Source organism: Daphnia pulicaria, chromosome 8 (genome assembly GCF_021234035.1).
Source record: "Daphnia pulicaria isolate SC F1-1A chromosome 8, SC_F0-13Bv2, whole genome shotgun sequence".
In the NCBI taxonomy this organism is placed as follows: Eukaryota; Metazoa; Arthropoda; class Branchiopoda; order Diplostraca; family Daphniidae; genus Daphnia; species Daphnia pulicaria.
In genome coordinates, this window is record NC_060920.1 from 9,430,114 (window position 1) to 9,443,226 (window position 13,113).

General features: G+C 43.1%; 1 protein-coding gene across 3 annotated transcripts; it reads right to left on the reverse strand.

The window, feature by feature from the left end:
* Window positions 1–135: 135 nt before the first annotated feature.
* Window positions 136–6,789, reverse strand: LOC124310849. 3 transcript variants are annotated; one of them, XM_046774931.1, is made up of 3 exons: window positions 6,644–6,789; window positions 5,869–6,054; window positions 136–4,771 (listed from the first exon to the last, which is right to left on the reverse strand). In XM_046774931.1, the coding sequence occupies exons 2-3, from the start codon at window positions 5,891–5,893 to the stop codon at window positions 381–383; spliced, it is 4,416 nt and encodes a 1,471-aa protein (XP_046630887.1). In that variant the 5' UTR covers window positions 5,894–6,054; window positions 6,644–6,789; the 3' UTR covers window positions 136–380. The 3 variants fall into 3 exon arrangements, with proteins under 3 accessions (XP_046630887.1, XP_046630885.1, XP_046630884.1); XM_046774929.1 differs by having other exon boundaries at window positions 5,869–6,171; XM_046774928.1 differs by lacking the exons at window positions 5,869–6,054; window positions 6,644–6,789 and adding an exon at window positions 4,831–5,260.
* Window positions 6,790–13,113: the final 6,324 nt, after the last annotated feature.

Here is a 13,113-nt window from a genome sequence, read left to right on the forward strand (position 1 = left end):
AGGGTAAAAGATTTTCAACACAAAAGACGCACTTCCCCGTTCTACTAGTCATCGTTGTGTTACATATTCATGATCTGGCCATCGGTTTCTTGAATAATTTCTGTAACCTACTTGAATCACTTTGAGTTTGACCAAGATGGTTCAACGTGTGTATTTTCTGTGAATTATGGCAACACAAATCTTTACCTTTGCGTAAATGAAAATTATATATAAGACGGGAGTTCCTGAGTTTCTGAGATCTAAATAACAAACGACACAAATCAAAATATAATGTTCACGCAGACAGCCATAAACACAAAGTTGAAGGAATTCTTTTTTTTTCTGAAAATACATTCTAATTTCTGATTACAAAAAATAAAGGGTACACAATATAATGAAAATTAAACAATTTTATTAGTTTCCGTTTCATCTCCTGGCGCCTCTTCAACTACAACGAGACGGTCCCCTGATGACATTTCCGAGGACGAGTTGATGCTGGCGCGACTGTCGGCATCGATACCTGAACTATCTTCGGTAGTTTCACTCAAAACAATAAATTCGCCAAACTGAATTTTACACGGCGTGGAAGCTCGATTCTCGCCGACAAGTAAACTATCGCACTTTTCTTCGCCACTTTCAGACAATGGCGCACAATGTTCACTATTCTCGCTCGTTTCCATTTCAAGTTTAGCTGCCTGCTGATCACATTCTTCATTTGAAGACTCTAAATCAATCAGCTCTGGTACTTTGGAAAGTTTAGGATTCACCTCCAGAATGACGCAACAATCGCTGATCTCCTCGGAATCTTTTGGTTCAATTTTTGGAAGTAGTATGCCATCTTGTACATCGAATCTTTTCTCCTGACTATCGCTCAGATTGGAATCAGAGTTTTGTTGAGAGCCATCAATACTGTTACACCCCGAAACTTCAGCAGAAACTCCAGCATTTTCGAGAGAGTCTTGAACATTTTCAATGTTTCCTTGGACATCCAAGCATTCCGGGTCCATTCCGGATTGGGCGGATGTGTCCAATGGTTCTTGAGAATTTTCGTCTACCTGCTGGGTTTGTTCAGGAACAGAAATACGATCATGGAACATCGGGTCGGCACTCTTTGTTTCTTCTGATTCCATGGTTGATGCTGTAGAAGGAAGATTATTTTGACTAATTGGCACCATCTGTTGAAGGGAATTGATCAAATCTGAATTAGTTTTAACACCAGTTTTCTCCATAGATACTTTAGAACAAGTGGATGAATCCATTCGATCGCAAATATCTTTTTGTTCTAAAACGATTGCACTCGATTTTTGTTCTCCGACCAAAAGTTTTGCAGCTTTTGGGTTGCTACTTTCCGGAATGTCTTTGGACGCCTCGGCTTCACGGCTCACACTAGCAGGCTCTTCTTTATCACTGGAATCCATCGGCAACGAGTCGGTAACAGCCTCTTTCTCAGCGACTCCATCAAGACAGGGAGGTGGCTCAATGCCGATTTCGCTGGATTTGATGATGTTTTCAGTTGGGTTTACGACGCTCGGCTCGTCCGTTGGTACATCCAAGGTGGATCGCTGTTCGAAGCCCTCTTTATTCGAACCATCAATGGAAACTTGTTTGGCCGACAGCTCTGCTGGAATTTCTTTTTCCGTGAGGATAACTTGCCCTTCAATTGAATCAGATGTTTCCATCAGAGATGAAATCGGTGCCTCGGAGGTATCGTCTTGATCCATCGTTTTGGTAGTCATCAAGGGAGTACGTATGTTTAGTCGAATACTAGACGAAGTCAAACTGCTAGTGGATCGTTGAATGATCGCGCTCTTTTCTCCGGTAGGTTCTCCTTCGAGTTCAACGACAGAGGCTTTATTAGCTTCTTCATTCCTAACGAAATCCTGCCATTTTTCTTTCATCAGCCTTTGTTTTTCTTGATTTTCCTCTTCTCTTTTCTTGGCCGCTTCTTTCCGTTCTGCTTCCATCTTCATCTTGTCCGCCTGCTTTTGCTGATTTCGGACTCTTTCCTCTTCCCTCTTACGGACCAAATTACGTCGTAGCGCCGCTTGTTTTTTCGTCGCATGATTCAACAAGGACTCGGGTCGTTCCATGCTTCTCTTCATGTGTTGATCGTTGTGGGAGCTAGAAGACATGTGAAGCTTAGCACATAAAAGGTCGCCCATCCAAACATCACAGAGCTCGCAATACCACGCCTTGACCGGTTGAAGGTTTTGTAATCCATTGAAGGGAATGCGGATTCCTCCTTTTTCCTCGGGGGTTATCGTACGCTTCTTGTGCCATGGCGTAGACTGTACTCCGGTGGACTGCAGCCTCTCTTCGTGTTCTTTTGAATGCAGATGGGTGAGATAGTCGTTTAGTTTATCTGTAATGACGTCACACAATTCGCACCAATGCTGTTGAGGATCATAATAGTTGTAACGATTACTGGAACGCGTCTTCTTAAGCTCAGAAAGGTCCTCTTTTAGTTGATTGGTGTGTTTCTGAATGATTTTCTCCAAGGTCTGGGCACTAACCATCATTTCTTTCCCAAATTTTGCTTTTTCAATAATATTATTAGATAAACGCTCATACTCGCCATCTTCAGCTGAATTTTGTTTCAATTCTAGGTCAGCTTGTTGCACCTGAAGAACCAACAGTTGATGGATGAGGTTCGCTTGCTTCTCCAATAGACCGTCACGGGTCATCCGAGTACGTTGTTCTTCCACAGACCCTCCTTCTGAATTGGTTGTAGGTGCTGTTGTTGGTTGTGTCGAAGTAGAGGGAAGATTTGGCAAGGTTTGAGGTGGCGGAATGTTATGTCGGGCTGGACTATTAACTACACCTGCTGGATGAATGATTGGAATCAAAGGCGAAGATGGCATGGATTGGTGAGCATGGTGAGCAACGGGATTTTGGTTCATTTGTTGAAGATGTTGTTGGTAGAGCTGCTGCTGATTAAATTGTTGTTGCTGTAGGTGATGATGATGATGTTGTTGTTGATGTTGGTAAGTTATAATGTCGATTTGCTGCTGCACCGTTGCTTGGTAATGTTGTTGTTGGTGGTTGTAATAATTCATCAAAGGCGGAATGGTGGAAACGTTAGGAGGTACCATATTGGGTGGCGCGACATATCTTGCTGCGGTTATTGTTGGCTGTACCGGTTGTATTGGCTGAACAATATGAGCAACATGATCAACCTGATTAGCTACTACATAATTACGAGTAAACAACTGAGTTGTCTGATGGGCAACTGGTGAATCAACATGGACAGCCGGTTTACTAGACGACGGTGGCGGCTGCGATTGCTGAATTTCTCTTGCAGGCATGTCGTGATGATCCTTCAAACGTTTAGAATTCTGCTGTTGCTGAGATGAAGACCTAGAAGGCGATCGAGAACGAGATAAAGATCGGCTTCGCTGGCGCATGATGACGGTCCGTTCGACAACATTACGATGGCTGTGATCAGGAGGTGAGCGTCTGCGATCTCTCGTTCTAACAGGCGAACGTGAATTTCGGCTAGGTCCCAAATGTCCCCAACGGCGGTGAGGATATTCTGGCGAAACTCTGCGGGGTCGCCGGGATAGCGGAGAACGGCTTCGTGAACGGCGTTCCGGCGAACCGTAACGAAAGTAGCGCTGAGTACGTCTTGGGGATCGCGAACGACTTCGACTACGGGATCGACTCAAACGCCTGACACGTCGCATTTCTCTTTCGCGGGAATCTCTATTTCGAGGATCAGGTTTATCAACCATTCTGACTTGACGGTGCCATTCCGGGCTACCTAGAGCCATTCTACTTGAAGCAGTTCGTCGCCGATCTGCTCCCGGTGAACTGTTTCTACTCGATCTACTACTATTCCTAGATTCTGAATCTTCGACTACCTTCCGACGTGTTTTGTCACTGCTCAACTCTGGCGACTGGTGATTTCCTTTGCTGTCTTTCTTGTTTGAACTTGGTTTGGGAGGAGTTATTTTCTTTGGTTGAGGATCAGTCGTAGTCTTGCTAGTGTTGCTATTTTTGGCCTTGTTGATTTTGCCGTAACTAGATACGTTCGGATCAGGGGTCGACGGCGTTTGCTGCCTTTGACGAATATCTTCTAATGCTTGTTTTAAATTGTTTTCAGGAATGTTAACATCCTGTTGAGGTCCTGTTATTTTCTCCCTAGGCTCTGGTTTAACTCTAGCTGTCAGATGAGAGTCATTTTTTGAATGTCCTGACGATGGTTGGCCAGAAGTGACTGTTGATTTCTGCAAGCGTGGGTCGCAAGGTAATGCTACAGCATACTTTTCAAAATCGTCAAATGACCTCTGGTAGTTCGCGTACCTCGTTGGAAAATCTTCTGGTTCTTCTGGTTCCTCATTGCTGTGGCGAGACTGACTATCGTAAACGATTCCATCATCCAATGAATCAAGAAGATTATGAACAAGTGAATCTAAATTCATGTCAGGTTGAATGTTTTCGTCGACGACTGAAGATTCGTGACTCATAGAAGAAAATTGTCGATCAAATCTTCCTTCGTTTGAGTGCTGCTCATGCCTCCTTTCATCGTTTCTTGCACCTGGCTTCACCATCCTTGTAATTCCAACAACTGGGCTCCCAGACTGTGGTGGCCTAAGTGACTTCCCTTTTGCATTACATATTGGTTCTTCCATCGTGTAGTTTGGATTCTCATTTGATGAGTAAGGATACTGATCAACATCATGAGGTATGATCTTTGGCTGCAGCCTTGGATCTGGCATAAACTTTGTCATTCTGTTCGATTCTGGTCTCGCTGCCAAATGAGAGTTGTAATAAAAGTCTTGCCTTGGATCTCCTAGAAATAAAAACAAAAATTATGCATTCTATATTTACTAATGATAACAGCAAAGCAACCTATTTGTGACCCAAAACCATGTTCGTTCACAGCATTTCTACTCGGATTGTGAAACTGTACATCATCAGGGTGAAAATTATGTTGGCGACTCCCACCAGGTCCGTCTGTTCGGTCATGGTTGTGATTTCGAGTTCGAGTTCGTATTTTTGGCCACGGTACGAGTTCGTCAAAATATGGATCGAATCCACCTCTTCCTCTACCTCTTTGCATTGTGATCGAGCGATTTACGTTTACTCATTAAGCAAGTGGTAACTGATAATCGAAAAACACTACTTCTGTAAACAAATTATCGATCCAAATAAGTTGATTTTCAAAAGGCTTTTTTCGTAAAACTAGCTATAAAATTGCAACCTGTGGAGTCAATCTCTAGGAATTTTATAGTACAGAAACGTTTCGACGAGATCAAGCAGAATATTTCCCTTATCCAGTTATCCCATGCCTGAAAGAAGCAGACGACAAAGTTGCTAATGCCTGGTTGCTTTAGTGCTGCAATAATATTTAAAATTTGGTTCCGAGAACATCAGAGTTCCGACAGAGCTATAGAATAGGGTGCATATTACGTATTCTATAGCTCTATAGCTCCGACTTCCGATTCCGAACTCCGAATCCGTCAGAGCTGTAGATAGTTGAGACTCATGTGCGTAGACATTACGCTGCTGTAGCTCTGATTCCTTGAACGTCAGTTTATTACCTGCTTCGCTTTTCTTTTTCCTTCTTTGCAATTAATAATCAGACCTAATCAAAGTTGTGCAGCCTATACGTCTATAGTTTTCTATTTATCAGCAATACTTGGAACTTACTTTGTAGTTTGGAATTTCAGCTTTTTAAAAGCTCAGTAGCCGCGAATAATACAAACAGAAAGTTAAAAATACAAAAGAATCGACTTTTGAGAAATCCGTAAATGTTTCACGTTCAAAGGAAAATGAGCGAATGGTTTCCTAATTCATGGAACCGTGTTTAATTAAAAAGAGTCTTTTCATCAATGCAAGCAGATGGATTGAAAGTAATTCCGTGAAACGAATTATTTATACACTTACGATGGACCAAGTTGTACGTCGTCATATCTTTTGCTTCCCCGGCGAGGCGGCGACTATTAAGGATATACCTTGCAGCAGATCTTGTTCATGGATGCAGCAATTCCGGAATAAAAGCTCAGCAATAAAAAGAGCGCAGCGCACAAATCCCAGCAGTGTCTCCGTTCGGCTCGACTGTCTAGTTCACTACTATACGTAGTTTATGTTAAAAAAGAAATAGCGACCGAGTTATTTCCCACTCTTGTTCTGGTGTCATAAAAATCGTGGTGTCGAATGCATACAAAACACCGGGCAATGAAAACGCATCTGTACAGAAAGAAAAGAAAAGAGAGAATCCCACATGTCCTCGTGTTACTGATTTGGAAACTTTACACACGTCCGCACGTATATACGTATAGTACGTACATCGACCCGGAACAGTGCACTGTAAGAAGAAGATGTATATTCATCGCTCGTCAGCAGTCCCCCCCCCCTTTTTTTGCGGTTCTTTATTTTACATCTCCCGGACGCATCGTATGTCGTATCAAGATCAAAAATCCACCTTCAAGATAATCAATACAATATCCCAATTTAGGGAAGACAAAAATGATTAGGTTTGAAAGAAGTTTGATTGTCGGATTTAAATTTTGAATGACATCTTTGCGTCCATTGATAAGCTTTCCCACACATTTGAACAGATACTAGGCTATAGACTGTTGAAATCATACAAGTAATTTTTGGAAAGTTCAAAAATGGTACAACTACTTGTTGGATTTCATGGAAACCGATGGAAACTTACGTCAATGAATATTTAGTCCGAGTCCGAATCCGAGCACTTGCGTCGTCCTTGTTAATAATTGTAGATAGTCAATAGATTGCGTAACGATTCAAAGAACTGCATTCAACTACTTGGACATCGGCGCTAGCAGAATAAGCGAACCTCCTCACCCAACAGGTCTCTGGCTGTTAACTGTGAAAATCTGGCGGCAGCAAGTCGTTTCTACGACTGTCCCATATATAGGCCTATATGTAGCAGCTATAAAACACAAGTTGCACACAAACCCCCTTTGCAACACACAGGAGCAATATACCATGGTTGCCAGTGCACACGGCCATCCGTAAGTTTGAAACTTAAAGCCCCCCCCCCTCTCTTTTCAGAAGGAAAGGAGATACACGATACACACGCAGTGCTGCTCCTGAGAACGAAACAAGTCGTCAATCTTTAATAGTCCGTCTCTCTACTTTGCTTTTCTATTTGGTTGTCAAGTTACGACTGGCCAAAAGACAGAAGGAAATACAACCAAAGCACGTTGGGTGTCTCGTATTTTTATTTTATTTTTTTGTGTTTTGTATATAACCAAAACCGGCTGCTGTGTGTGCCTGTGTAGTATACGAGGCCTATATTTTACGACGGACGCTGCGCAGATAGAAAATGAGATTCGATCCAGCTCTTCTTTTCTTTCCTTTTTCTGTCTTTTTTTTACAAGACATTTTTATAGAGGGAACAACGTGAGCTATTGGACGAGCCGTAAAGACCAGCACCCAGCAAAATGGATTGAACCCAGAACAACCGCGCGACAGAAGAAGGGGTTTCATCTTATACTTGTGTTATCACTTTTTGAATCTTTTGGCTTTGGCCCCCCTCTTTTCCAATCCAGCAGCCGGAGCAGGGGGATGTTTATATGGATCCAGTCAAGACAATCCCTTTTGGACATTGAATGAACGCTTGTCCCAGAAGATAGAGCAGCACACAAATGAGTCGCTATAGCTATTGGTTTACAGGTAACACCGTCGAGCAAATGCTGACGCAGAGTTATATATGATGGCAACCTGTGCGGCGAAGGCAGACTAACTAGATGCCTGTCGGATACACACAAAAAAAACAAACAAGAATCACCCGTCGATCTGCTGTGGGAGGAAAGTAAATAAAGGTGCGTGGAGGGGAAGAAGTGAGAGACTAGCTATATTATATATGAAAGAACGGGAGAAATAATATCGGGGCTTACACTCTCCGATTGAAAACGACCAGTGGTGCTGGACAGGTAGACAAATAATCCTCGAGGATGAGGAAAGAGCGGGCCGGGCGTATATATTGTGTAGATCGTTCCAGGCTCTATATTGCACAATCCGCCGGCTCGGCGGGAGAACTTATGTGCAGCTAATATGGCTGTGTGTATCTAGTCGCCGACCGGCGGACATTCTTTTCGTCCAAGTGCTTTTCACAAATAGCACAGAGATCTTTTTCGACCTAAATAATCACAAAACGTTTTTGGCAAGCTTAACCGCGTTTTTAGGACTTACGTCAGTGCTGGGTAGCAAATTGAAACATTAGTAGCATATAATATATTGCTCCGGGTTAGTTCAGACTTGTAAAAAAAAAAAAAACTTTAGAACGGAGAGGCACCTCTGTGAGCCACCATAATCCCATGCAAATTATTTTGACCTTTTCCCTATGATATCATTTCCTTTGGATCTATGGAACACTTTTGGTATTCAGATGGTCTAGATATTCTGCAGCATGGCGAAAAAGTAGGTCTGACAAGCTGAGCTACATATATACAGGCATGCAGGTATTCAGTTTCAAATGTTATGTAAACATGACCCCATGGCAAAAGTATGGCACCAAAAGTGGAGGGGGAGGTTCGACCGGGGCCCCCCAAAAAAATGGGTGGGGGGGAGTGACGGATCGTAAAAAAATAAACAAACACTAGACTTTAGGTTTGTGACAAAAGGGGTCTGTAGTGACATTTTAACGCACGCAATAGAAAGCCACTCAATAGCCCCCACCACCGACACACATATTTCCACTTATTTTTGCAGCTTTCCCATCAATCGGCGAATGGATCAAAATTGGCCAATAGAAGACCAAAGGGGCCGAACAACTTTTTGGCAATGATTCAACACTGTACGGATATGCATGTGGGCCGCAATCAAAATATCGTTTTAAAAATTGGGCCCGCGCAGAATAAGAGAAGAGACGTTGCGCAAAAGGGAGCGCAGAGTGTGGCGACCGCCAGCAAGTTGAACAATTAAGACGGCGGAAGCCGAGTTGAAAGTTGCGTCTTACATGGCCCAACCAAACTCTCCATGCGAGGTTATATAGACCTTCTCCCAAGTCTCGTGTGGATAGACCGACACTAAGTTATATACTATGCATATAAACGTTTAATTAAATCACTACGCAATATATACATTAGACGACTTTCTGCTGGTATAGCAGTGAGTCTCCTTATTCTTCCAGCTGTAATTTGAAAATAAAACATAACCATCCAGCGCTGGAATGAAGATTGGGTGCTCAACTTTCAGTCGTACTTAACAATTGAAGATATACTCTGACGGACACGGCAGCAGCCTACCAAAGAAAGGTCAACTTTGGGCGCTGATTAGCGACGAGAATAGATTGATCGCTTTGGCGTCATCAGAAATCGTTGGTATAATAATTAGCATGCTAAAAGATCAGGGAGTGAAAAGGCGTGTTTGGAAACTTTTGTGTTGCCGGCAACTTAAATACACTTGAGCCTTATAGACACCGTCGGCAGCAGGAGCAGGAGCAGAGGCTACAGTGTACGCGCTTATACACATCCAGGGATATACTGTAGATATAAATATAAGGCACGGAATGATTCGATTAGCCTCGCTGACGGGTTTAATAATATATTAGGCTTGATCCAACTATTCTCTTCTGCTCCGCTTGCCATCAAACGTATAGGCTCTCTACTAGAGCTGCGCACTGCTGAGACCGTCAAGCCTTTTGGAATTTTCCGAAGCTCCAAAAAGGAGAGACTCTTAGGAGGGAAACAAAACAAAAAAGAAAGACCATCCATCCTGCTGGTGTATGCCCGCCTTATTTTAAGGCTAATCCATTTATAGAGAATAATGTGGACTTTGTAAATCTATGAATTTAGAAGATGCGCATCACAAAAAAAAGGTGTTTTCGTCAAGCCGGAAACAAAAACAAAACAAGCGATAAGGTAATGTTCGTTGGGGAGGAACGACTGGCAAAATGCGCCGAGTTTTGAACCCTCCCCCACACTACTAATAATAATTCGATTGCCTTGGCAACATTGTCCTGATTTCCGCTTGATCCGTTTTGCATATCGGCAGACTCTGTTGCCCGTTCCATTAGAGTCGAAGGATTAGCAAAACAGGATTATCTCGAAGACTTTGAAATTTTAGTGGAGAATCCCAAAATGTTTCCATTTCTTTTTTCCCCGGGCGTTGAGTTTTACCGAGGATTAAATAGAATTTAGCGCTTGATACGTCCCTATGGAAGGAAGTAATTTTGATCGATGGCACACACAAAAAAAAGAAAACACAAGAGCTATATTGCGACCATCCGCCAAATGCTGACTGCTGCAGCTTTTGGCTGTGCGGAATTACGTGATTTCACAAAACAGCTGAGATCTTTTCAGATAGATATTTTTCCCTCTTATATATAACGGCCGCTGTTGTATGACCCCTTGGTTTGATCGGAGAGAGAGACGCCAGAGAATAGAAAAAAGGGATTTCGGTGGGCAGCAGTTCAGCCATAACTTTTTTTCTTTTTCCCCCTGCGCCGTTTTTGTTGTTCGGCAGTTGCAAGTCCCAATAGACTCGACTCTACAGTAGCCTTATATAACTACTATACAACCAACTCTGTGCCCAGTCGACTACTACTAGGGTATATAGATAGAAAAAGAAAAGAGAGAAAGTGTATAGCTGTTGTCATCGATTCAAAGCGAACGCTTATATTACATCCACTATCTGCTACTGCTACTCCCACTCTTTTTTTTTTCCCCCGCCCGCTGTCTCTCCATTGTACAGGACATCAACAAGCGACGCACGTCAGATAGATATTTTCTTATCCGACCAGCTCTTTTATTTATTTTTCGGTTATTTTTTGGAGGGAAGAAAAAAGACAAAATTTGTTATTTTTGTAACTTGGCGTTTGTCGATAATGGACCGCATTTTTTTTTTTAATTTTATTTTACCGGGTTCGTTTAATTCCGGGATTTATTAAGCGACAGAAAGAAACACGCAAATTTGCCCTGCGGGAAGTTTCCGACGAAAAAATTCCGCTGGATTCCCCCCTTCTCTCTTTCTCCGGGATTGATTATCCATCAAACTATCACTCCCCCCCTCCCGCCGTGTGTGGTTATTTGTTTGCTGTCGGACATTGTTTGACAAATTCCCAACGAAACAAATAATAAAGAAAGTGTGAAAGTCGATTGCCTTTGCTGACCTGCTAAAGCGGAAGATATTCTTTTTAAAAATCAAATCAAATTATGAATATAATCCTTTACGAATTGTTTCGATTTCTATGCATTTTTAAGTTTCACACCGGGCGAACTCTCCCACACGCGCAGCATCCCGGCAACTCACTTCCGCTTCCGTTGTCTATCAAGTGCCATGGCTAGAAACTAAATAGTATTTTTTTTTTTTGAAACCTTTTGTTTCCTCATGGCGGAAACGATCGATGGACAATAAATGTTGAACAAAACAGACATGGCATAGTGTTATTTCGACCCTCCTCCCTGATAATTAAGACACAGCGGGAGTCGTGATGAGTGTGAGTAGCGCATTCAAAGGTGCTGCTGCTGCTGCGTCCGCACAGGATCTTTTTCGCCCGATAGGAAAACGTAGGATCCCTGGATATCCCCACTCGAGCGTTTTCGCTTTCTCCTTTAACCATTGTCAAGTGTTCTGCAGCTAGAGACGTCCTTCTCCTTCTTCTGCGCTGATCAAAATAATATCTTAATAAACGAACTGAAACTTTTTATTTCCTCCTTTCTTCACGGGAGGACACAAATCCGATCCTTAGAAAAGCCCTTCATTATGCATCTGTTAACTGGGGAGGTTATTTTTTAGGGGGGGGGGGGGGGGGGCTTGGCTGTTTCACAAACACGATCTCTCATTGGGTCTTTCCAGATTGCTGCTTCGCCTTATACAGACTATACCAACTGCTAAAGTTACTATGATATAAGGTTTCATCCGTTCACCACCGTTTTTCTCTGGGGGGGAGGATGAATTTAATATTAAGGGCGTAAAAATGAAAAAAAGGGACCCCCACGTCAGTTAATTAATGAATCCTTACACATTTGGGCGCTATATTAGAAAGAGCTTTGTTATTACGCGGGGGCAAAAGAGTCAACTGCGACTTTTTGGCAACAATGACGCCCATTTTTCGCCGCTCAATTTGAAAGCCATTTGAATAATTTTTTTTTTCTTTTTTCCTGATTATTCCGCCATTGATTTGTCGATCCCTCCCGCACTTTATTTTTATTTTTCCTTCCTTTTTAAATTCGATTCTGGGGTAAGCGGGCGTTTTTTTTTTATTCCCCCCCCCCCCCCATTGGAGGTAGGTGGTGCCCGCGCACGTTGTTCCACTCACGCAGACGACGGGAGAGGAGAAGAGCTGCTGACTTGGTCGGACGGCTGGGCTCGGGACTTAACTCAGTCGACCGACGTTCATCTGACTCGTTGCACGCGTTCTGCCCTCATCTCTCGACCTGCCAGTCTCCCCTCTCACTGTTGTTCGTCTTCTATTACACGAGATCGTCGTGCGGCTCAACGTGAACGGGACATTTTCACAGCCAGAAAAAGAAAAAAACAAAATTTCGCGGACTTGCGGGGTTGCGGCGGTGTGCACCGTTCTTTGACCATTTTCTCCGCATCAACAGAATAAATAAAAGGAGCAACACCAGACCGACAGCAGCAGACGGACACGAAAAAAAGGAAAAAAAAAAAAAAAACTGGCTATACAACAATATCCGGCCGACTAAATACTAATCACTCACGTTCAGTCCAGTCAGCAGTCCCAGTTTTTTCTTCGCCCGCCCAGCAGCAAAGCCGTTCCGTCATCACTTTGGCCTTCTGGTTTCTCTCGTGTCCAGCGGCGAGGGGGCATTTTGCAGGTCAGTTTCTTCAGACGGGCCAATGATCCTATTAATCACAGTGTTTTAACTCGATCCTCTTTTGTTATTGACTGAATAACCTTAAATATTTGATGATTTTATTTTGGTGTTCCAGTTGTGTTTCTTTTATTTTTAAGTAAATAATGGACGATGGAATGAGCGGGGTTTGGTAGTGTCGTGATTTAGTGGCCGCGGCTAGTGAATCAAGTTGTTGCTGTTGATGTTGGCCGGCGCTGATCACTGGGCGATGCCGGGACGGTCGGACGCTTGTGGCTTGCCAATTGTTTCACATTCCCCGAACGGCGGCCAGTGATTGGATCTCGGCTCCTGTTTTTGGAACGTCCTAACGTATTAAATGTGCTATCCCCCCCCCCTT